The sequence below is a fragment of the Aythya fuligula genome, chromosome 1 (genome assembly GCF_009819795.1).
Source record: "Aythya fuligula isolate bAytFul2 chromosome 1, bAytFul2.pri, whole genome shotgun sequence".
NCBI lineage: Eukaryota > Metazoa > Chordata > Aves > Anseriformes > Anatidae > Aythya > Aythya fuligula.
This window is the reverse complement of record NC_045559.1, coordinates 81,805,890-81,830,102: the sequence shown is the minus strand read 5'-3', so window position 1 is coordinate 81,830,102 and position 24,213 is coordinate 81,805,890. Positions and strand designations below refer to the sequence as shown.

The 24,213-nt window shown below is 47.9% G+C and overlaps 2 protein-coding genes across 2 annotated transcripts in view; both read right to left on the bottom strand.

Annotated features, from left to right (window-relative positions):
• LOC116490542 (M1-specific T cell receptor beta chain-like) overlaps positions 1-24,213 on the bottom strand; it is a 101,250-nt gene that overhangs the window by 36,195 nt on the left and 40,842 nt on the right. The window lies entirely within an intron of this gene.
• Positions 9,229-12,428, bottom strand: LOC116498167 (trypsin II-P29). The gene is made up of 5 exons (XM_032202427.1): positions 12,386-12,428; positions 11,050-11,212; positions 10,215-10,468; positions 9,778-9,914; positions 9,229-9,378 (listed from the first exon to the last, which is right to left on the bottom strand). The coding sequence occupies exons 1-5, from the start codon at positions 12,426-12,428 to the stop codon at positions 9,229-9,231; spliced, it is 747 nt and encodes a 248-aa protein (XP_032058318.1).

Below are 24,213 nucleotides of genomic sequence, written 5' to 3'. Positions count from 1 at the left end.
GTTCCTTCCCTGGGTCTTGAAGGGAGCCTTAAAAGGGGGAGGTGGGTTAGGGAAATTGCAAGCCTAGTTATGCAGCGCTCTGGCCAAGACGTATTCAGTTTCTGCCCACAGCTGGCTGTCACAATGGATGCACCATGTGATAGCAGCCTTTTGCAGTTTCCTTTCTCTGTGACATGCAGTTTTGCCATCAAGAGGTGCCTTATTCCTGCTCAGAACTGTATGCGTTCCTGTGGCAGTTAAGAGGTGTGTGGAGCAGGTGGCTAAAAGTGTCTGCCAGGGCACATTGTTACTTGTGAAGCTGCCAAGGGGCTGCCCTCTCCACAGTGGATTGAATGCCTGGTGCCCTGGGTATGCTTCCTCCCACCTGGACTGGTGTCAGCCTCCCATGTCCATTGCCAGAGGCTGGGCTCTCCTCCCTCAACAGCCAACCTTTTCTTACCACACTCTCTCTCTGCTTGGTGCCACGGTAGGGCCTGCTGTGGGGATAGTGGCCCAGAACACGGCTGTGCTGCTGTAGCACTAGTCCTGAGAAGTATCTGCTGCCTTTTACTAACCACGCCAGCAGTGCCTCAATTCTTAATGCCGACCTGTGTGTTTGTATGTCTGAAGGGTTTTTGTCTTCAAAAATGCTAGGTGCTGCTGCATTGTTTTGCTTGACCCTCTTCCCTCCAAAGAGTCCCGGTTCCATTAACTTACTTTGCCCTTGAGTTCCTTCTGATCTTCCTCTGCCCCTCTCCAATCTGTCTCAAATTTTTCAGAGACTTTGTCTCCCATTCTGGCAAGGTGGGGATTTTATGTTAGTGCTCAACCCCCTCACGATACCGTGTGATCACTCGCAGCACAGAAATACGTGGCTGCATCCTTGCGTGTCACATTCTTGATAGTCATAACAGAGAGTTCACTGTTGTCTCTGCTGATCTCAAACTTGGCCTCACTGTAACCTTCCGCATAAGATTTCTGCAACCACAGAGAAGTGCTGGCTACTAGCTTAAGGCCACTCCCTGCAGGCTGCTGGTACCAGAACATATAGGCAAGTTGGTGGCTATTATTCTGGTAACAGGAGATGTCCACAGTCTCTCCAGCTCTCTTGAGGGTTTCCTCTGGCCATTGCGTGATGAGTTTTCCGACCCCAACTCCTGCATGAGTCAGAGAGGAAAAGTGAAAAGGAGAAGAAGAAGTATGGACAGTGGCCAAAAATGGCCCTTCAACTCATACCAGTCCAGCATGGCCTGGATGATGCTGCAGATGGATCTATTGTCTCTCACCAGGCAGAAGAGCAAGCAAAATGGTCAGCATGGTTAGGAGCAGCTGTTCCAGAACAGTGTGCATTAAGAGAGAAGAGGCTAGAGACTGATGCCCCTCCCCATGCTCTGATTTGTCCATGAAGCTTGGTCGGAGGAGGGAGAAGAGCAGCTGACCTAAACTGACCAAAGGGATATTCCATACTGTATGATGTCACACTCAGCAATAAAAGGTGGGAAAGGAGAAGCGGGGCATGGGAGGGCTCTTGTTACAAAAATGTCTGTCCTCCCATGCAAGCACTACATGTACTGAGGCCATGCTTCCTGGGATGTGGCCGAACGGCACACGTTGATGGGAAATAGTAATTTATTTTCTCTCCGTCTGTGCTGCCATGCAGTCTTTGCTTGTTGGTGTTTTGTTGTTATTGTTGTTGTTTTTTGTTTTGTTTTGTTTTTAGTTTTCATTCTTCATTTTCCTTTAAATTTTCCTTTAATCTGTGAGTTTTGTTTGTTTGTTTGTTTGTTTTGTTGTTTGTTTTCTATCGATCATACTTTATTCTTCCTCTCTTCTTCCAGGAATGGGGACTGAGTGAGAGAGAGGTTGTGGTGGAGATCAGATTCACAGCAAGGTAAGACCGCCACAGGAAAATATTAAATGTTTGTAGTTCCACTCAGCTAGAGGAACTTTGGAACATTTTGTAGCCTCATCTTCAGGAGTCTTTGAGTCTGTTGTGTACAACCATTTTGGAGTAGAAGATGCTTTCTGTTTATCAGCATGTACTCAGGTGCTATACATCTCCTTAAAACATCTGAAAGAGTGTGGTGAACACTCAGGCAGCAGCATACACCTACGGGAGAGAATAGCAGTCAGAACAAGAACTCTCCCCGTCGACCCTGGCACCCAGCAATATGTCTAAACTTTTCCTGAGAGCTGTACTTGGGAAATGAAAGCAACCTCTTCCTAGGACTAGTTTTCTTAATGTACCACTGCTATGACCTAGTGAGGCTATTTTAGTAATTGGGGCTCCTGTCTATACCATTTTCTGATGCCCTTCCCTGTGCTCTGATTTGTCCATGAAGTTTGGTTGGTGGAGGAGGAAGAAGAGACAGGCTATATAAACTAACATTAATAAACGTGCAAAATGGGAACGGGAGACAGCGTTTGTAGCCTATGTACTGGGTCTGGCTGGAATGTTAACTTTCCCGGCAGCAGCCCATACAGTGCCGTACTCTGTACTTGTAGCTGGAACAGCAGTGTTATCACACCAGTGTTGTGTCTACTGCTGAGCAGCAGTGGCACAGCATTGGGCCTTTCTCTAACCCTCCTAGGGGGTGGGCAAAAAGTGAGGAGAGAAACATCACTAGGGCAGCTGACTTAAACCAATCAAAGGGATATTCCATACCATGTGATGTCACACTCAGCAATAAAAGGTGGAAACAGGAAGAAGAGGGGAGGGGTGGGCTCTCGTTGGGAAAACATCGGTCCTCCTCTCAAACACTGGCTGCGTACGTTGAGGCCTTGCTTCAAGGACATGGTCAATCATCGCTCATTTGTGGGAAGTAGAGAGTAATTTCTTTCCTCTGCACTTCCATATAGCCTTCATTTATTTTGTTTGTTTGTTTTCCTCCCTTCTTTTTATTTTTCCTTTTTCCCTCCCTTTTTCCCTTTCCCTTTTTATTTCCCCTTAGTTAAATTGTTTAGTTCATGGTAATCTTTATTTAATTATTATAATTAATTCCCTTTAATTAAATTATCCTTATCTCAACCCGTGAGTTGTTCTTTGCTTTACTTCTCCCCCTCCTCATCTAACGGAGGGGGAGTGAGAGAGCGGTTGTGGGGTTTAGCTGCCCAGCACGGTAAAACCACCACAGCCTATAAGTTACCAAATTCAGTTATCAGATTTAGACATCAGGAACAATATTTAAAATGTCTGGTGACAGTCATTCTCTATGCCAGTGGTATGTTTTTGAGAATGAAATTAAAAATCCACAGCAGAATCAAAATAAACACTATTGCAGCGTGGAAATTCTTTTGCCCTACTTGTGTGTGATGTACTTAGATAGCTCTGATACTTTCTGCCATGCTTACTACCATTAACATTATAAATCCTTTTCCAGAGGGTATCTCTAATCCTTATTTGTTTTTCGTGTTAAAAGTTTTTGTAAGAAAACTGCATGCTGATTAAAGCCCAAGATCGTTAATCCAATAGTGTGGAGTATTCCTTGATCTTGGGATTGTCCTTTTTAAGGAAGGAAAATTTCCACCTCTATGGTGCCACCAATCCTTAATGAAATAGAGTAAAAAGATCATTTTGATTTAGTCTCTCATGCCATTTCAAAGTATATGACTTTTGTTAATGGATACTTGAGATTTTCTGATGTCACAGATATGACCCAAACAGCTATACTTTTTCCCCAGAGGGGAAGAAAGTATATTCTATGTGATGTGTGAAAGCTTTGTATGCTCTCCAGTAGCTCTAGGTTGAGCACTGCTAGGATGAGAAAGGTTGAGACACGTCCAATGTTGAGACAGTTGCATGGGCCACTGCTGTTTTGATGTATGCCTTAAAATCATAGAAACACAAGGTTGGAAAGGACCTATGAAATCATATAGTCCAACCATCTTCCTATCAACAATACTACCAACTAACTGGGTCTGTGAGAGACAATGCTTTCCCAGTGCTTCCCTGCTGTGTGTCTATTACCTGATATAAACAGTGAGTAGATCAGGGGCCCGAGAATTTCCTGAGGAGCAAATAGGTGAGTGCTCCCTGAGAACAAGGAACGCTGTGCTACACTCCTTGCTGAACAACTCCTGAAGTAAGAACATTGACTACCAGGGTGTGCAAGGCCCTTTCAGAAATGTCTTTTTTGGATTGCATTAAGTCAGGGTAACAAAGAAAGTTAGCCTCTTCAGAGCCCTCTATATGCCCAGGGCAGGACTACAATTAACATAAGTATCTGTCATGCGTCTGTATCTCCCTAGTCAAGAAGAGTGTAACTTATTTTAGGGCAGAGCCTGGAAGCAAAGTAAAACTTACGCAGCTTGGTTGACCAGGAAGAAGCTAGGATCCTGGCATGACAGTGAGTGATCCATCCTGGCACTACAGAAGTCTCTCAGAAATTGTGGTAAAGCGGAGTATGGGAGGGAGGATCTAGCACAGATCATGCGCCCAGATGCTTCCCTGACCTTGCTCTTACCAGCTATTCTCTTCAGCCCCCAATCTTTTTGTTTGTTTGTTTGTTTGTTTTGTTTTTCCTGTGATCAGAAGAACTCCAAAATATACAACTCTATAGCCGTACTTTCTTAAAGATACCTTTTTGTTCTTCTCTGTGAACTTCCCTTTCTTTGAAGAAATGGTAAATGCTAGGTTATGTAATCCGAGTCAATTTAGCTGTATAAGATTTATTTATGGGGTCAATAAAAGGCAAGTAAACAGCGTTGGGTGCGCAGGGAGCCTGGGCTCCTCCAACACACACACAAGTTACATCAGGCCGATGGTCTTTATGCTCCTAGGCTAATACATACTCATTACTACTTCTAGAAAAGGCAGAGTTATTATAACTAATTCAAGGAATCCGAACCCTCCCACTGATGCATATATATGAGTCTCTGGTGGTCCCTCTGGGGGTCTCTTGTGCTGAAGGCTCGTAGTCTTCCTCCCAGGCTTTTTCCTTGTCCTTCTCCTTTGTCCATCTAGGCCGGATATCAGAGACTTGCGCAGCATCCCATGCAAGCTTTGTCTTTTAGTCATCCTTCAGCTTTCCCCTTCTCCTTAATCTCTTGGCCAGATATCAGAGACTTGCGTAGTGTCCCATGCAATAGTCACAATAGTTAGCAGTTATGCTGAACTGCCCGCCCCCCCCCAGATGTCAGAGACGGAAGGTTTAACCTGCAAGCCCTCTATTGACACGAATTGCTGAAACATTCCTTACAATGGGAACCCAAATTTCAGAGCTGAAGAAACAGCTTGTTCAACCTCTACCCAGAGCTATCCCCAAAGAGCAATAAGCCCCATGATCCAGCTGTGAAATCCATCTACATGAATCAAGGCGAGCAGCTCTCTGGATCACTTCTGGGTCTCATGGGTCTTACTGCCTACAGGCATGGAACATGCTAAGGGAATCAGGAGAACAGCACTTGGGGATTGCATCAGACTTAGGGGATGGTTATGTGAAGAACCAAAGGCAAGGCAATGGAGGGAGTTAGGTGATCTGGGGAGGAATGAATTCAGGGAAAAACGAGGAATAAAGGTATAGAAAGGGCAAGCTGCTAGTGAGTATGCTTGCCTGGCTATGCCCTATGCCTCTACCTGTCCCTTTCCTTTTATTAGGTTCTACTTCTAACAGTTTCCCTGAGTGAGGGACTCTAGTCTGTGTACATGTCCTTTGTGTTTGGGGGGCTATGTGTAACGAACTGTAGTCAGACCACAGACCACAGGTACCAGCGACTGGAGAGACCAGAGTGAGTGAACTTAAGCACTAGGAACTCGAAGAAGGCCACGGGTAAATGGGCCCATGTTTTTCTGATGCCAGCTACAGGAGCAAGGCAGGGTATGACAGTCTGTATGATTGCTAGTGAACATCAGGCTGGACTCCACGGAACGTAGGCAAAAAAACCATGGGTGGTACATGTGTGTATGTATCTGATGGCAGGACTAGAGTGGGAACTGGAAAGCAAAGGGACCAGGGTTGTCCCAGGCAGCTGTTTGCAAAGATGTCTCTGGTGGTTTTACTCAGGTGGGCAGCCTAGCTCCACCACAACCGCTCTCTGTGTTGTAGAAAATACAACACAGAGAACTCAAGGTCTGAGATGAGAAAGGTTTAATTAAAGGGAAAAGGAATGGGGAGGAAAAAAGAAAGAAAAGAAACAATAAGTCCGTGTGGAAGCACAGAGAGAGGAAAAAAAAATATTCTCTACTTCCCATCAACAAGCGATATTCAGCCACATCCTGGGAAGCCTCAAAACGCGCAGTGGTTGTTCAGGAGGAACAGCCCCCTCCCCCACGAGAGCCCCCCTTTTTATTGCTGAGTGTGACATCAGGTGTTATGGAATATCCCTTTGGTTGGTTTAGGTCAGCTGCTTCGGCAATGTTCCCTCCCCATCACTTGCCCACCCTCAGCCTGCCGGCTCTTGGGGGCTTGGAAGGAGTCCTGATGCTGTGCCAGCACTACGCAGCAATAGACACAACACTGGAGTGCTCTCAGTGCTGTTCCAGCTACGAGTGCAGAGCACAGCACTGGGTGGGCTGCTGCAGGGAAAAGGTGACTCCAGCTCAGACAGACCCTACACAGTGTCTCTGTGATTGTGCTTGGGGGCTCATAGGACCAGGTACCAGTGAAAGCAGAGACTGGAATCCAGGGGCAGCTACTGGCCAGACAGTGTGTCTGACCACAGCTATAGGAAAGATGCAAATTGTACTTATAGATGTCCATATTTCCCCAAAACGAACCTTGCTTGTGGGAAGAACATGAAAAGGCTCCGAAGAAGGCGTGGTTCCATGTACGTGGTTCCATGAACATGGTGGTAGAGCAGGAGAAGTGTGAACAGCTACATGCAGCGTGTGTAGATACTCACAGTCACTGCTCAGTGTGTTTCCCCACCCAGAAATCAGGCATGCGCTTCTTGCCTTGGCAAAAACAATGAGCAGAGAAGTGTATTAAAAAAGCCAACAAAACGAAACTCCAACCAAAATAAAACCCACAGCCAAACAAACAGCCAAATCACAAAAGAAAAAAAGAAAAATGATGCTGGTTTTGTTGGTGTGAATGTGAGTGTGAGTCTATGCTGATCTGTGTGCTTGGCTGCAAATGTAGGTATGCATGTGTTGTGTTGCAGGAAGCACGGCCGAAAGCACGACAGACACCAGTAGAGCCAGATCCTGCTCCATTTTATTGCCCGAATAGACTGACTTTTATAGTGAACTTAACAGGGGCGGACAGTGTCTCACACATGATTATTGGTCAAAAGCACTCAGACAAACAACTACAAGAAAACAACCCCACCTGTAAGAAAACAACCCCCTTGTGATTAGCAGTCACGTAGACCTTGTCCTTGAAGACAGATGCTGGTAGCAATATTTTTCTAAATTCCTCAATTGGGCAATGTGGGAACACTGTCATGGGAACTTCTCATAGTTGCCCTGGTAGCTTGGTTTGCTCAGCTGCAGCAAGCCATGGGAGTTTTGCTGGTTCAAAAAATCCCTCAACAGCGTTGCATGTATGAGTTCCTACTGAGAACACATTCTCAGCCTTGCTACTGGCTGGGCCTGGGTGTGTGAGGCCATGGCAGCCACCCCTCTGTCGGGCTACCAGTTTCAGCTCTACCCAACAGTAAGTCTTGGGGAAAGCAGAGAGATCGCCCCTTAATAAAAAGGAGACTATCGGGAGGGTCAGGGCTCACCTGACTGGAGACAATTCTTGCAGAAACCTTTCCACTCGACTCTCCACCACTCGACTCTCCACCTCACCACCCTTGCAGGAATCTTGCACTTTTCCCAGTCTCTCCTCAGCCTCTCTTTTTTTCCTCGCAAGCTCCCCATCCCAGATTCTCACAAGAAAGAGGCAGTTTCTAGGTTTGGAGAGGCTAAAGTTGCTCTGTACTGGCCCAGTTTACACTGCCTCAGGGTGCTTTGGGGGAGGTTTCTCTTCCACCTTCTATAGATCATGTGTTGCATGAGATGGGTTAAATGTACACTTTAAAACTGGGACTCCCCAGTCCTCTATGTCCTTTTGGAGGCCAAAGCTTCTGCCAAGGCGGCGATGTCCTTTCAGGGCCCAAAGCTTATGCCAAAGTGGCTGTTGAGGGTGGCTGAAGAGGCGCGAGGGTGGCTGAAAAGATGCAGCAGAGCCAGCAGAAGCAGTGGCAAGCTATTTCAATCAGGTGTCACCGCTATTTCATGGCCACTCAACAGGTGATCAGTTCCAAGGCAGTTGCCTACTGCAGAGGAGCAGCAAGAGGGCGCTTTTCTGCATTGAGGCCGCTCAAGGCTTCTGAGGCAGCCACCACGACCCAGCCTGCCTCATGAGGCTGCCTCATGCGGTGTGGGCGGAGCCAGCAGCTCTCCCTATCATACAAAGGCAGCCCCTAGGAAGCATGAGCAACCAGGCAGGAAGCACTCACTGAAGTGCTTGCCAAAACCACTATGGAACCCCAGACTGAGTGCCTGCCCAAAGATGTGGCTGTTCAGGTCTCTGGCTGCAGGGAGTGCCTGAGCCTGCTGCTGCCAATGGTGGGTGAGAGATACTGCCTGTGTGAGGTGCGAGCGGGTAGAGGATGTGATCAGCCTGGTGGCAGAGCTCAAGAAGGAGGTTAAGGACTATCAGGGAGTGTGAGCAGGAGTTGGGCTGGTGGAGTCGCTCCCTATCACGCCTGAGAGAAAGGCACTGGGGCAACGCACCCAAAATAGTGGTGGACCTCCCACCCTGTTCTTGTCGGGCAGACGGAGGGGGCCTGAGAGATGGAGAGGAATGGATACTGGTCCCTGTTTGGCATCACAGGGGTGCCCATCCCTACCCGCCTCTCGACCCCAAGTGCCCTTACGCACTAGATTTGAGGCCCTGGAGTGCAAGGGACAGAGTGGTGAGGATGTGGGGGAAAGGCCACACAGGACGCTGTCTCGGGCAAGGAAGTCACCTCCGCTCCTCAAGACTTCCTCCACCAAGAAAGAAAGAAGGGTAATGGTCAAAGGCGACTCCCTTCTGAGGGACAGAGAGGGCCTGCAAGCTCCCCATTGCAGATTCTCACAGCCCAACAGCTCTAGGGTGCTGCTCCCAGTGCACACACCTGAACCGGAACAACATGGAAGGTTCAGGAGGAGCTGGTGGAAGGCTGCAGGGAACCCCACTTGTCTCTGATGAGCTACAGTCCCCAAAGAAAATGTCTGTAAGGCTCTTTAGGTTAGATATTTATTTGTGCTGTTGTCTTCTTAGGGAAAGCATTAGGGCAGGAGGGTAGTGGCCAAGGAGCCAGGTGGTTGTCAAGGTATCAGTAGGCTGCAATGGTCTCTTGGATCCAGTCAACATAATTGCAGACCTTGGTGTAGACACCGGGATAACCTTTCAGAGCACACCCGATTCCCCATGACACAATGCCCTGGAGTTCTCCGTTGCACACAACTGGTCCACCTGAGTCACCCTGGAGGGGAAAATTTAGAGGCACAAGATGATTTAAAAGCAGAATCTCACCCAGAAAGTTTTTGACTTGGCACAAAGAATCCAGGGAATGCAAAACAAAGCGCAGCAGGCCCTGATATGGGAGCACAGAGAGATACCCCCCTTGCTTGCTGGCCTCCTCTAGCCCCCAAAAATTCACTGGTACCATGCTCAGTGCCAACCAGCAGATGTGGCTGGGCCTGCTATTTTCAGTGAAGTCCACCCTGCACCCAAAGCGTGCTGCAAAGGGTGCGTCAGAAGAGAGCACCTGGCGAGGAGGAGGCTGAAGCTAAGCAGGCTGCCAAGCTCCAATGTATACCGTGCAGCCTGGGGCACCCTGGCAGTGTGTGGCCCAGGGCTCTGCGCAGACATCAACTCCTACCTGGCATGAGTCTTTCCCACCCTCCAGGAATCCTATGCAGATCATGTTGCTGGTGATTTCACCCGGGTAAGCATCTTGGCACTCTTGGTTACTCAGAATTGGCGCTTGCAGGCACTGGAGGAGTTCAGGGTAATTGGCTGCCGGGAGAGCAGTAACAGTTTTAGGTTTTGTCTTGGGACTCAGTACTGTCAGTGAACAGAAAGACCAACGACCTATATGCGAGAGCCATCCAGCAGAGCAGGGTAAAGTAAAACAGTGAAGTGCATTGTAGATTGAGACACACTGGCAGGGCAGCGTGAAGTCAGGGCAGCGTGGAGGACTTGCGGGCACAACAAGAAAAGGCTGCACAGAAGGGGTGAACTGTACATGGGTCTCACAAGCGTGGTGGTAGAGCAGGAGAAGTGTGAAAGCTACATGCGGTGTGCGTAGATACTCACTGCCACTGCTCAGTGTGTTTCCCCAGCCCGAAATCAGGCACTCCGTCCCTGCCTTGGCACAAGAGGTGGGCAGGGCTATGGGTTGAACGTCGGCACTGTACTCCACGGCGGATGCCAGCTTGATCAACATAATGTCATTATTAAGGGTTCTTGAACTGTAGTTAGGATGGCGAATGATTACGGAAGAACTCCTGACTACTTCACTGCCTTCCTGCACATCAATGTTGTACTCTCCCAGCCTCACTTGTATACGGCTGCAAAATTGTCAGCAGAGAAAAGCAGCAGTTAGCCATGGGTAGAACAACTGGCTGCCACGTGGGGACCGGCAGACACTTGAAAGCGAGTAAGGGAGTGCTGTGCTAATCAATGGTTTGTGTGTCACGCAGCTCTAGGAACTTCATGATTTCATGGAAGACTGAGTTGGGAGAGCATTGCCAGATAGGCAAGAAAGGGAGATTCAGTTTCCTGTTTCTCCCTCTGCACAGAAGTGTGCCCTAAACTCAGGACGAGGGAGATCCATGGAGAAAGTCTAGAGGAATGACGAAGAAAGCGGTAATAATAAGCCCCATGGACTTGTAAATGTAGACCGAATGGCATGTTAGGATGCACAGAAAAGGATGCTATGAGTGCAGGAATACTGGAAAGACCATGTAACACAGCAGGACTGAGGCTAGGGTTTCTCCTTTGGCTTCAGGTACACCATGCATTGCCCCGCCCCTGTCCCTCCCCCCATGCATGTATGGTCTTCTCTTGAGAGGCACCGGAGTTCTAGATGTGGTGGGTTTGTAAGATTTGAGCAGAATCCACCCGGATACACAACCCAAGCCATACGTACGATTTGTAGCAGTGAGCAGCTGACAGGACCCACTGGTTGTTGATGAGGGATCCTCCACAAAAGTGATAGCCAGCATTCAGGGACACCTGGTAGGGAACTGAATGCTCTGGGCAGTTGTAGCCTCCCACAATCTTGTCATCATCAGCAGCTCCAGGGAAAGCAACTGAGGAAAAGAGAATTGGGTTTCACAGCACCATGCCTGAATCCGTTCTCTTTAAGCATAGCAGCAGCCAGTGAGCTACAGAGAATGAGCAAGAGCCAAGACAGCTTGAAACTTCAGAAGTCTCCAGGCAACTCCTGAAATATCCTGCTGAGTTCTTTCTGCACTACTCTGAAACACCAGGCTTTGTCTGTACCACCTGAAGTCAGGAAGAGAACAGGAGAGCACAAGCTGCCAAAGAACCTCATAAATGAATTGTACGCAGCCTTCACTGTGTTCCTTCCGGGGCACCTTTGGGTTGGGATGAGACAGCTGTGCCATGGCAGAAAGCGTATGTAAAACGGGCAAACGCAGTTGAGAGAACTTCATTTGCAGGGGTGAGACAAAGAATGAGCAAGAGAGGTAGAAAAACTTGGTAGTGAAGGATTCAGAGAGAACACAAAGGCTCCACAGAGTTGGAGGATGATGTCACAGTAGAATGTAAGAAAGAAGATATTTGTTGGAGCCAACAGAACGGTGGTCTCCAGCCTTTTTGATTCCATAACCCTATCAGTAAAACACCTTCCCACAGCCCTGACATATGTCTATTTGTTCATTTCGAAGTTACGTACTTGCCCTACTGAACTTCGAATGTTTTCCTCCCACACTGTAATGCACAACCCCAGATGTGCATGCACCCCATTTTAGAACCCACTGCACTAGAACATTGCAGGCTGGGATCCTGCCTCTGACCATCCATTACAGATGCAAGGAGCAGAAGATGACTTCATAAACCTCAATGGACTTCTCTTTCACAAATGTGTTGCCCGACCATCCGTCCCATCCTCTTCCCCTCTAACTCACCTTCACCCCCCCCCAAATTTTAACAGGCCTTGTCCTTTGCTGTTTTTGAACCTGCCAAAATGCCTAGCTGTCTTTCATACTCCCTAATTCTTGTAGACAAGGAGACAGCAAGCCCTGCATTGTTTTATGCACCCTTGTCTTGTCCTACCTTCTTCACCTCTCTAGGAGGCTGAGAGTCTATTTCTCTGACATGGGTGGAAATTGAGGAAAAACAGAATGTCATGCTACTGGGGAAAGAGAAAGGCCAGTAGAGAGGACAAGGCAAGAGCCTGTGAGAGAAGTTTTGCTCAGGTGTGCAGGTAGATAGACGATCAGTATCAATAGAGAACGTACCAGCGGCTCCCAGGCAGGAGAGAAGGAGGAAGAGAGAATGCATGGTGCCTCCACGACCAAGCTCTGTGATGTGGATGAGGACTAGCCTCAGAAACTCCTCTGCTTTATGCTCCTGGAGAGCTTTATCTTTGTCAGCCCATGGTCTCTCCAGCTTTCCCTTTCCCAGGATCTTGCATCAGACTGGACGAATTTACCTATTTTATCTGAGTACAGCAATGACACAGCTGACTGAAATACCTGAACTAGGAGAACGTATTTCTAGAAATGCAAGCTGTCATTGCCAGACCACTGATAATACCCAACACGGCTGCTCTCCATTTAGCAACTCTCCTTTCTCCTTTCTCCCATGCCCCTGGAGCCACCAGCATTCTGCTGCAGTGCCACTGCACTCAATGAGAGAATTGTTTGCAGCTGGAGAGTTGGACCCACCCCAGGAGTTTATGTTTGGAAAGAGCCCGAATAATGAGGCTGTGGGATGTTCACCCACAGTGAGCAGAAGAGGGCATTTACTTTCCACGGAGAGCTTCCTCATCTTAAAGAAAGAGGAAGAGGTGGGAGGGAGGGAGGGAAGATGTTCTAATTTGAACCTGAACACAAAAGAGTCAGTTCATCCTTCAGAGTTCCCAACGAGCAGCCTGAATTCTTTTCTGATGGGGTCTGTCTCCTGGATGATCTCCGAGTTGTCCATTTGAGATCTGTTTGTGCCATGAGCTCCAGCACTATTGCGCCGACAGGTGTGCCCTCTTGATTACTGGGATTCACAGAGAATAGGTAGGGACTCGGATGCAGTACTTTCACTATATGTCTCTCATCAAGGACTTAGGAACAAGGATCCAGAACTTCTGCTGCAAGCTCTGGCATTAGTCCGGGAAGGGTCAGGCGTGTCTGCTGCTTGACGTAAGCAAGTAGCACAGAGACTGTCTGAGAGACCTTTTCCCTCTAAGGTGATTACCAACCCAGCCCCCTGCGATGTCATGTGTACCTTTGAGAGTGGATGATCTGTTTTCTAAACTGCTAAAGAGTAAAAAAAAAAAAAAAAAAAAAAAGAGAGAGATAAAAAGAGAGAGAGTCGTATTTTAGAGTGGGCTTCCTGAGGCCTTGTGAGGAAGAGAGGCCCCACCTGGGGTGCAGAGTGCTGCTTGAAGGATGTGCTGTTTTGCAGCTCCTTTTTGACTGACTGCCTACAGTACTAGTGTCCCATGTACCAATGCCGAGGTGCCTGACATTCACGTGAGTAGACCAGACCACAGCTTTGCCCACATACCATGTGCTTCTACACGGGGGGTGACGGTTCCTTCCCTGGGTCTTGAAGGGAGCCTTAAAAGGGGGAGGTGGGTTAGGGAAATTGCAAGCCTAGTTATGCAGCGCTCTGGCCAAGACGTATTCAGTTTCTGCCCACAGCTGGCTGTCACAATGGATGCACCATGTGATAGCAGCCTTTTGCAGTTTCCTTTCTCTGTGACATGCAGTTTTGCCATCAAGAGGTGCCTTATTCCTGCTCAGAACTGTATGCGTTCCTGTGGCAGTTAAGAGGTGTGTGGAGCAGGTGGCTAAAAGTGTCTGCCAGGGCACATTGTTACTTGTGAAGCTGCCAAGGGGCTGCCCTCTCCACAGTGGATTGAATGCCTGGTGCCCTGGGTATGCTTCCTCCCACCTGGACTGGTGTCAGCCTCCCATGTCCATTGCCAGAGGCTGGGCTCTCCTCCCTCAACAGCCAACCTTTTCTTACCACACTCTCTCTCTGCTTGGTGCCACGGTAGGGCCTGCTGTGGGGATAGTGGCCCAGAACACGGCTGTGCTGCTGTAGCACTAGTCCTGAGAAGTATCTGCTGCCTTTTACTAACCACGCCAGCAGTGCCTCAATTCTTAATGCCGACCTGTGTGTTTGTATGTCTGAAGGGTTTTTGTCTTCAAAAATGCTAGGTGCTGCTGCATTGTTTTGCTTGACCCTCTTCCCTCCAAAGAGTCCCGGTTCCATTAACTTACTTTGCCCTTGAGTTCCTTCTGATCTTCCTCTGCCCCTCTCCAATCTGTCTCAAATTTTTCAGAGACTTTGTCTCCCATTCTGGCAAGGTGGGGATTTTATGTTAGTGCTCAACCCCCTCACGATACCGTGTGATCACTCGCAGCACAGAAATACGTGGCTGCATCCTTGCGTGTCACATTCTTAATGGTCATAACAGAGAGTTCACTGTTGTCTCTGCTGATCTCAAACTTGGCCTCACTGTAACCTTCCATATAAGACCTCTGCAACCACAGAGAGGTGCTGGCTACTAACTTCAGGCCACTCCTTGCAGGCTGCTGGTACCGGAACATATAGGCAAGTTGGTGGCTATCATTCTGGTAACAGGAGATGTCCACAGTCTCTCCAGCTCTCTTGAGGGTTTCCTCTGGCCATTGCATGATGAGTTTTCCGACCCCAGCACCTGCATGAGTCAGAGAGAAAAAGTGGAAAGGAGAAGTATGGACAGTGGCCAAAAATGGCCCTTCAACTCATACCAGTCCAGCATGGCCTGGATGATGCTGCAGATGGATCTATTGTCTCTTACCGGGCAGAAGAGCAAGCAAAATGGTCAGCATGGTTAGGAGCAGCTGTTCCAGAACAGTGTGCATTAAGAGAGAAGAGGCTAGAGACTGATGCCCCTCCCCATGCTCTGATTTGTCCATGAAGCTTGGTCGGAGGAGGGAGAAGAGCAGCTGACCTAAACTGACCAAAGGGATATTCCATACCGTATGACATAACACTCAGCAATAAAAGGTGGGAAAGGAGAAGCGGGGCATGGGAGGGCTCTTGTTACAAAAATGTCTGTCCTCCCAAGCAAGCACTACATGTACTGAGGCCATGCTTCCTGGGATGTGGCCGAACAGCACACGTTGATGGGAAATAGTAATTTATTTTCTCTCCGTCTGTGCTGCCATGCAGTCTTTGCTTGTTGGTGTTTTGTTGTTATTGTTGTTGTTTTTTGTTTTGTTTTGTTTTTAGTTTTCATTCTTCATTTTCCCTTAATTTTTCCTTTAATCTGTGAGTTTTTTGTTTGTTTGTTTGTTTGTTTGTTGTTTGTTTTCTATCGATCATACTTTATTCTTCCTCTCTTCTTCCAGGAATGGGGACTGAGTGAGAGAGAGGTTGTGGTGGAGATCAGATTCACAACAAGGTAAGACCGCCACAGGAAAATATTAAATGTTTGTAGTTCCACTCAGCTAGAGGAACTTTGGAACATTTTGTAGCTTCATCTTCAGGAGTCTTTGAGTCTGTTGTGTACAACCATTTTGGAGTAGAAGATGCTTTCTGTTTATCAGCATGTACTCAGGTGCTATACACCTCCTTAAAACATCTGAAAGAGTGTGGTGAACACTCAGGCAGCAGCATACACCTACGGGAGAGAATAGCAGTCAGAACATGAACTCTCCCCATCAACCTTGGCCCCCAGCCGTATGATTTAATTTTCCTGGTGCAGAACCCCTGAGAGCTGTACTTGGGAATTTATTTTATTTTATTTTATTTTATTTTATTTTTAAGAAAAGTCCTGGCATCCTTCCCTTTAGAGTATTTGCACCAGGCTTGAAGGGAACTATTGAAAATCACAGTCTTTCCTTCCCTGACCACTGCAAGTGGAGACTGTTTAATATCTTTGCCTGGTATGTTAGGGGAGAAAAGAAGTTGGAGGACCATGGGGAGGATGAGTCAAAATGGAGGAAAATAAACTTTTATATCAGCAGTCAGAGTACATTCTTAACTAAGAGGGACAGGTATGTGGAGAAGAGAAGTTTGGAAACAATCCCAGACCTCTGTCACTCTCAAAATGTGTCACGGGTTCTAGTGGGAAAAGAAGAAATTCGACTTTCCAGATGACATGTCAGAATTCATTTTAAATCGTTGGAATGTCCTCAGAGGCTCTCCCCTCTAACATGGCTGGAATACCACAAGAACCACTACAGTGGAGACTTAACCTCTCCAAACCGAAAACCTGCCAGTTTGCTGTGAGAATTTGCAATGGGGAGCTTGCAGGCCCTCTCTGTCCCTCAGAAGGGAGTCGCCTTTGACCATTACCCTTCTTTCTTTCTTGGTGGAGGAAGTCTTGAGGAGTGGAGGTTACTTCCTTGCCTGAGACAGCGTCCTGTGTGGCCTTTCCCCCACATCCTCACCACTCTGTCCCTTGCACTCCAGGGCCTCAAATCTAGTGTGTAAGGGCACTTGGGGTCGAGAGGCGGGTAGGGATGGTGCCACCTGCGATGCCAAACAGGGACCAGTATCCATTCCTCTCCATCTCTCAGGCCCCCTCCATCTGCCCGACAAGAACAGGGTGGGAGGTCCACCACTATTTTGGGTGCGTTGCCCCAGTGCCTTTCTCTCAGGCGTGATAGGGAGCGACTCCACCAGCCCAACTCCTGCTCACACTCCCTGATAGTCCTTAACCTCCTTCTTGAGCTCTGCCACCAGGCTGATCACATCCTCTACCCGCTCGCACCTCACACAGGCAGTATCTCTCACCCACCATTGGCAGCAGCAGGCTCAGGCACTCCCTGCAGCCAGAGACCTGAACAGCCACATCTTTGGGCAGGCACTCAGTCTGGGGTTCCATAGTGGTTTTGGCAAGCACTTCAGTGAGTGCTTCCTGCCTGGTTGCTCATGCTTCCTAGGGGCTGCCTTTGTATGATAGGGAGAGCTGCTGGCTCCGCCCGCACCGCATGAGGCAGCCTCATGAGGGCGGCTGGGTCGTGGTGGCTGCCTCAGAAGCCTTGAGCGGCCTCAATGCAGAAAAGCGCCCTCTTGCTGCTCCTCTGCAGTAGGCAACTGCCTTGGAACTGATCACCTGTTGAGTGGCCATGAAATAGCGGTGACACCTGATTGAAATAGCTTGCCACTGCTTCTGCTGGCTCTGCTGCATCTTTTCAGCCACCCTCGCGCCTCTTCAGCCACCCTCAACAGCCACTTTGGCATAAGCTTTGGGCCCTGAAAGGACATCGCCGCCTTGGCAGAAGCTTTGGCCTCCAAAAGGACATAGAGGACTGGGGAGTCCCAGTTTTAAAGTGTACATTTAACCCATCTCATGCAACACATGATCTATAGAAGGTGGAAGAGAAACCTCCCCCAAAGCACCCTGAGGCAGTGTAAACTGGGCCAGTACAGAGCAACTTTAGCCTCTCCAAACCTAGAAACTGCCTCTTTCTTGTGAGAATCTGGGATGGGGAGCTTGCGAGGAAAAAAAGAGAGGCTGAGGAGAGACTGGGAAAAGTGCAAGATTCCTGCAAGGGTGGTGAGGTGGAGAGTCGAGTGGTGGAGAGTCGAGTGGAAAGGTTTCTGCAAGAATTGTCTCCAGTCAGGTGAGCCCTGACCCTCCCGATAGTCTCCTTTTTATTAAGGGGCGATCTCTCTGCTTTCCCCAAGACTTACTGTTGGGTAGAGCTGAAACTGGTAGCCCGACAGAGGGGTGGCTGCCATGGCCTCACACACCCAGGCCCAGCCAGTAGCAAGGCTGAGAATGTGTTCTCAGTAGGAACTCATACATGCAACGCTGTTGAGGGATTTTTTGAACCAGCAAAACTCCCATGGCTTGCTGCAGCTGAGCAAACCAAGCTACCAGGGCAACTATGAGAAGTTCCCATGACAGTGTTCCCACATTGCCCAATTGAGGAATTTAGAAAAATATTGCTACCAGCATCTGTCTTCAAGGACAAGGTCTACGTGACTGCTAATCACAAGGGGGTTGTTTTCTTACAGGTGGGGTTGTTTTCTTGTAGTTGTTTGTCTGAGTGCTTTTGACCAATAATCATGTGTGAGACACTGTCCGCCCCTGTTAAGTTCACTATAAAAGTCAGTCTATTCGGGCAATAAAATGGAGCAGGATCTGGCTCTACTGGTGTCTGTCGTGCTTTCGGCCGTGCTTCCTGCAACACAACACATGCATACCTACATTTGCAGCCAAGCACACAGATCAGCATAGACTCACACTCACATTCACACCAACAAAACCAGCATCATTTTTCTTTTTTTCTTTTGTGATTTGGCTGTTTGTTTGGCTGTGGGTTTTATTTTGGTTGGATTTTTGCTTTGTTGGATTTTTTTTTTTTTAATGTTTGTTACCTTATAGGTCTTTTTTTTAAGCCCAAATTTGGGGAAAATCCAGCTCTGTGCTGGGGAACTCAATCATACATATCTTCATCTTACTATGGTTTGTCATTCCCTTTTTTTTTTTTTTTTTTTTTTTTTTTTTCCCTTCTTTTGCCTTATTGGAAAAATAGCTTGAAAGAATTAGATCTTTTGAACTGAAAAGCAAACGCTACCTTACGAAGATAAATTGGCTGCTCTGCTTAGGCCATCGGTAAATTTAGTTCCTTTTATGTTACACAGAGAAAGAGAAGAGAGTCATTAGAATTTATCTGTGGCAGCTAATCAAAGTGCAGACGTAGTGATGACAGCTTTTTAATACACTTCTCTGCTCATTGTTTTTGCCAAGGCAAGAAGCGCATGCCTGATTTCTGGGTGGGGAAACACACTGAGCAGTGACTGTGAGTATCTACACACGCTGCATGTAGCTGTTCACACTTCTCCTGCTCTACCACCATGTTCATGGAACCACGTACATGGAACCACGCCTTCTTCGGAGCCTTTTCATGTTCTTCCCACAAGCAAGGTTCGTTTTGGGGAAATATGGACATCTATAAGTACAATTTGCATCTTTCCTATAGCTGTGGTCAGACACACTGTCTGGCCAGTAGCTGCCCCTGGATTCCAGTCTCTGCTTTCACTGGTACCTGGTCCTATGAGCCCCCAAGCACAATCACAGAGACACTGTGTAGGGTCTGTCTGAGCTGGAGTCACCTTTTCCCTGCAGCAGCCCACCCAGTGCTGTGCTCTGCACTCGTAGCTGGAACAGCACTGAGAGCACTCCAGTGTTGTGTCTATTGCTGCGTAGTGCTGGCACAGCATCAGGACTCCTTCCAAGCCCCCAAGAGCCGGCAGGCTGGGGGTGGGCAAGTGATGGGGAGGGAACATTGCCGAAGCAGCTGACCTAAACCAACCAAAGGGATATTCCATAACACCTGATGTCACACTCAGCAATAAAAAGGGGGGCTCTCGTGGGGGAGGGGGCTGTTCCTCCTGAACAACCTCTGCGCGTTTTGAGGCTTCCCAGGATGTGGCTGAATATCGCTCGTTGATGGGAAGTAGAGAATATTTTTTTTTCCTCTCTCTGTGCTTCCACACGGACTTATTGTTTCTTTTCTTTCTTTTTTCCTCCCCATTCCTTTTCCCTTTAATTAAACCTTTCTCATCTCAGACCTTGAGTTCTCTGTGTTGTATTTTCTACAACACAGAGAGCGGTTGTGGTGGAGCTAGGCTGCCCACCTGAGTAAAACCACCAGAGACATCTTTGCAAACAGCTGCCTGGGACAACCCTGGTCCCTTTGCTTTCCAGTTCCCACTCTAGTCCTGCCATCAGATACATACACACATGTACCACCCATGGTTTTTTTGCCTACGTTCCGTGGAGTCCAGCCTGATGTTCACTAGCAATCATACAGACTGTCATACCCTGCCTTGCTCCTGTAGCTGGCATCAGAAAAACATGGGCCCATTTACCCGTGGCCTTCTTCGAGTTCCTAGTGCTTAAGTTCACTCACTCTGGTCTCTCCAGTCGCTGGTACCTGTGGTCTGTGGTCTGACTACAGTTCGTTACACATAGCCCCCCAAACACAAAGGACATGTACACAGACTAGAGTCCCTCACTCAGGGAAACTGTTAGAAGTAGAACCTAATAAAGGAAAGGGACAGGTAGAGGCATAGGGCATAGCCAGGCAAGCATACTCACTAGCAGCTTGCCCTTTCTATACCTTTATTCCTCGTTTTTCCCTGAATTCATTCCTCCCCAGATCACCTAACTCCCTCCATTGCCTTGCCTTTGGTTCTTCACATAACCATCCCCTAAGTCTGATGCAATCCCCAAGTGCTGTTCTCCTGATTCCCTTAGCATGTTCCATGCCTGTAGGCAGTAAGACCCATGAGACCCAGAAGTGATCCAGAGAGCTGCTCGCCTTGATTCATGTAGATGGATTTCACAGCTGGATCATGGGGCTTATTGCTCTTTGGGGATAGCTCTGGGTAGAGGTTGAACAAGCTGTTTCTTCAGCTCTGAAATTTGGGTTCCCATTGTAAGGAATGTTTCAGCAATTCGTGTCAATAGAGGGCTTGCAGGTTAAACCTTCCGTCTCTGACATCTGGGGGGGGGGCGGGCAGTTCAGCATAACTGCTAACTATTGTGACTATTGCATGGGACACTACGCAAGTCTCTGATATCTGGCCAAGAGATTAAGGAGAAGGGGAAAGCTGAAGGATGACTAAAAGACAAAGCTTGCATGGGATGCTGCGCAAGTCTCTGATATCCGGCCTAGATGGACAAAGGAGAAGGACAAGGAAAAAGCCTGGGAGGAAGACTACGAGCCTTCAGCACAAGAGACCCCCAGAGGGACCACCAGAGACTCATATATATGCATCAGTGGGAGGGTTCAGATTCCTTGAATTAGTTATAAAAACTCTGCCTTTTCTAGAAGTAGTAATGAGTATGTATTAGCCTAGGAGCATAAAGATCATCGGCCTGATGTAACTTGTGTGTGTGTTGGAGGAGCCCAGGCTCCCTGCGCACCCAACGCTGTTTACTTGCCTTTTATTGACCCCATAAATAAGTCTTATACAGCTAAATTGACTCGGAATTTCTAACAAAACCGCCTCCCATTGTGCCTCGTGTCTCTTTGATTGTAGAGGTGAACCTTTGATGGGCTAATCACTCTTGTGTGGTAGGACTGGGAGAAGTGATGCTAGGGTGTCCCCCCGTCTGCCATCGCCTCTCTGCTTCAGTTTTTGTTACATAACCTAGCATTTACCATTTCTTCAAAGAAAGGGAAGTTCACAGAGAAGAGCAAAAAGGTATCTTTAAGAAAGTACGGCTATAGAGTTGTATATTTTGGAGTTCTTCTGATCACAGGAAAAACAAAACAAACAAACAAACAAAAAGATTGGGGGCTGAAGAGAATAGCTGGTAAGAGCAAGGTCAGGGAAGCATCTGGACGCATGATCTGTGCTAGATCCTCCCATCCCATAGATTTTCTTGGGCTTTAATCAGCATACAATTTTCTTACAAAAACTCTTAATATGAAAAACAAATAAGGATTAGAGATATCTTCTGGAAAAGGATTTATAATGTTAATGGTAGTAAGCATGGTAGAAAGTATCAGAACAATCTAAGTGCATCACATACAAATAGGGCAAATCATTTCCACGCTGAAATAGTGTTTATTTTGATTCTGCTGTGGACTTTTAATTTCATGCATAACGACATACCACTGCAATAGAGAATGGCTGTCATCAGGCATTTTAAATGTTGTTTCTCATGAAAAATCTGATAACTGATTTTGGTAACTTACAGGCTACAAAGGCTATCTCCCGTTCCTATTTTGCACATTTATTTATGCTAGTTTACATAGCAAGTTTCTTCTCCCTCCTCCGACCATGCTTCATGGACAAATCAGAGCATGGGGGGGCATCAGTCTCTAGCCTCTTCTCTCTTAATGCACACTGTTCTGGAACAGCTGCTCCTAACCATGCTGACCATTTTGCTTGCTCTTCTGCCTGGTGAGAGACAACAGATCCATCTGCAGCATCATCCAGGCCATGCTGGACTGGTATGAGTTGAAGGGCCATTTTTGGCTACTGTCCATACTTCTCCTTTCCACTTTTTCTCTCTGAATCATGCAGGTGCTGGGGTCGGAAAACTCATCACGCAATGGCCAGAGGAAACCCTCAAGAGAGCTGGAGAGACTGTGGACATCTCCTGTTACCAGAATGATAGCCACCAACTGGCCTATATGTTCCGGTACCAGCAGCCTGCAGGGAGTGGCCTGAAGTTAGTAGCCAGCACCTCTCTGTGGTTGCAGAGGTCTTATATGGAAGGTTACAGTGAGGCCAAGTTTGAGATCAGCAGAGACAACAGTGAACTCTCTGTTATGACTATCAGGAATGTGAAATGCAAGGATGCAGCCACGTATTTCTGTGCTGCGAGTGATCACACAGTATCGTGAGGGGGTTGAACACTAACATAAAATCCCCACCTTGCCAGAATGGGAGACAAAGTCTCTGAAAACTGTGAGACAGATTGGAGAGGGGCAGAGGAAAAGCAGACGGAACTCAAGGGCAAAGTAAGTTAATGGAACTGGGACTCTTTGGAGGGAAGAGGGTCAAGCAAAACAATGCAGCAGCACCTAGCATTTTTGAAGACAAAAACCCTTCAGACATACAAACACACAGGTCGGCATTAAGAATTGAGGCACTGCTGGCGTGGTTAGTAAAAGGCAGCAGATACTTCTCAGGACTAGTGCTACAGCAGCACAGCCGTGTTCTGGGCCACTATCCCCACAGCAGGCCCTACCGTGGCACCAAGCAGAGAGAGAGTGTGGTAAGAAAAGGTTGGCTGTTGAGGGAGGAGAGCCCAGCCTCTGGCAATGGACATGGGAGGCTGACACCAGTCCAGGTGGGAGGAAGCATACCCAGGGCACCAGGCATTCAATCCACTGTGGAGAGGGCAGCCCCTTGGCAGCTTCACAAGTAACAATGTGCCCTGGCAGACACTTTTAGCCACCTGCTCCACACACCTCTTAACTGCCACAGGAACGCATACAGTTCTGAGCAGGAATAAGGCACCTCTTGATGGCAAAACTGCATGGCCAGAGAAAGGAAACTGCAAAAGGCTGCTATCACATGGTGCATCCATTGTGACAGCCAGCTGTGGGCAGAAACTGAATACGTCTTGGCCAGAGCGCTGCATAACTAGGCTTGCAATTTCCCTAACCCACCTCCCCCTTTTAAGGCTCCCTTCAAGACCCAGGGAAGGAACCGTCACCCCCCATGTAGAAGCACATGGTATGTGGGCAAAGCTGTGGTCTGGTCTACTCACGTGAATGTCAGGCACCTCGGCATTGGTACATGGGACACTAGTACTGTAGGCAGTCAGTCAAAAAGGAGCTGCAAAACAGCACATCCTTCAAGCAGCACTCTGCACCCCAGGTGGGGCCTCTCTTCCTCACAAGGCCTCAGGAAGCCCACTCTAAAATACGACTCTCTCTCTTTTTATCTCTCTCTTTTGTTTTTTTTTTTTTTTTTTACTCTTTAGCAGTTTAGAAAACAGATCATCCACTCTCAAAGGTACACATGACATCGCAGGGGGCTGGGTTGGTAATCTCCTTAGAGGAAAAAAGTCTCTTAGACAGTCTCTGTGCTACTTGCTTACGTCAAGCAGCAGACACGCCTGACCCTTCCCGGACTAATGCCAGAGCTTGCAGCAGAAGTTCTGGATCCTTGTTCCTAAGTCCTTGATGAGAGACATATAGTGAAAGTACTGCATCCGAGTCCCTACCTATTCTCTGTGAATCCCAGTAATCAAGAGGGCACACCTGTCGGCGCAATAGTGCTGGAGCTCATGGCACAAACAGATCTCAAATGGACAACTCAGAGATCATCCAGGAGACAGACCCCATCAGAAAAGAATTCAGGCTGCTCGTTGGGAACTCTGAAGGATGAACTGACTCTTTTGTGTTCAGGTTCAAATTAGAACATCTTCCCTCCCTCCCTCCCTCCCACCTCTTCCTCTTTCTTTAAGATGAGGAAGCTCTCCGTGGAAAGTAAATGCCCTCTTCTGCTCACTGTGGGTGAACATCCCACAGCCTCATTATTCGGGCTCTTTCCAAACATAAACTCCTGGGGTGGGTCCAACTCTCCAGCTGCAAACAATTCTCTCATTGAGTGCAGTGGCACTGCAGCAGAATGCTGGTGGCTCCAG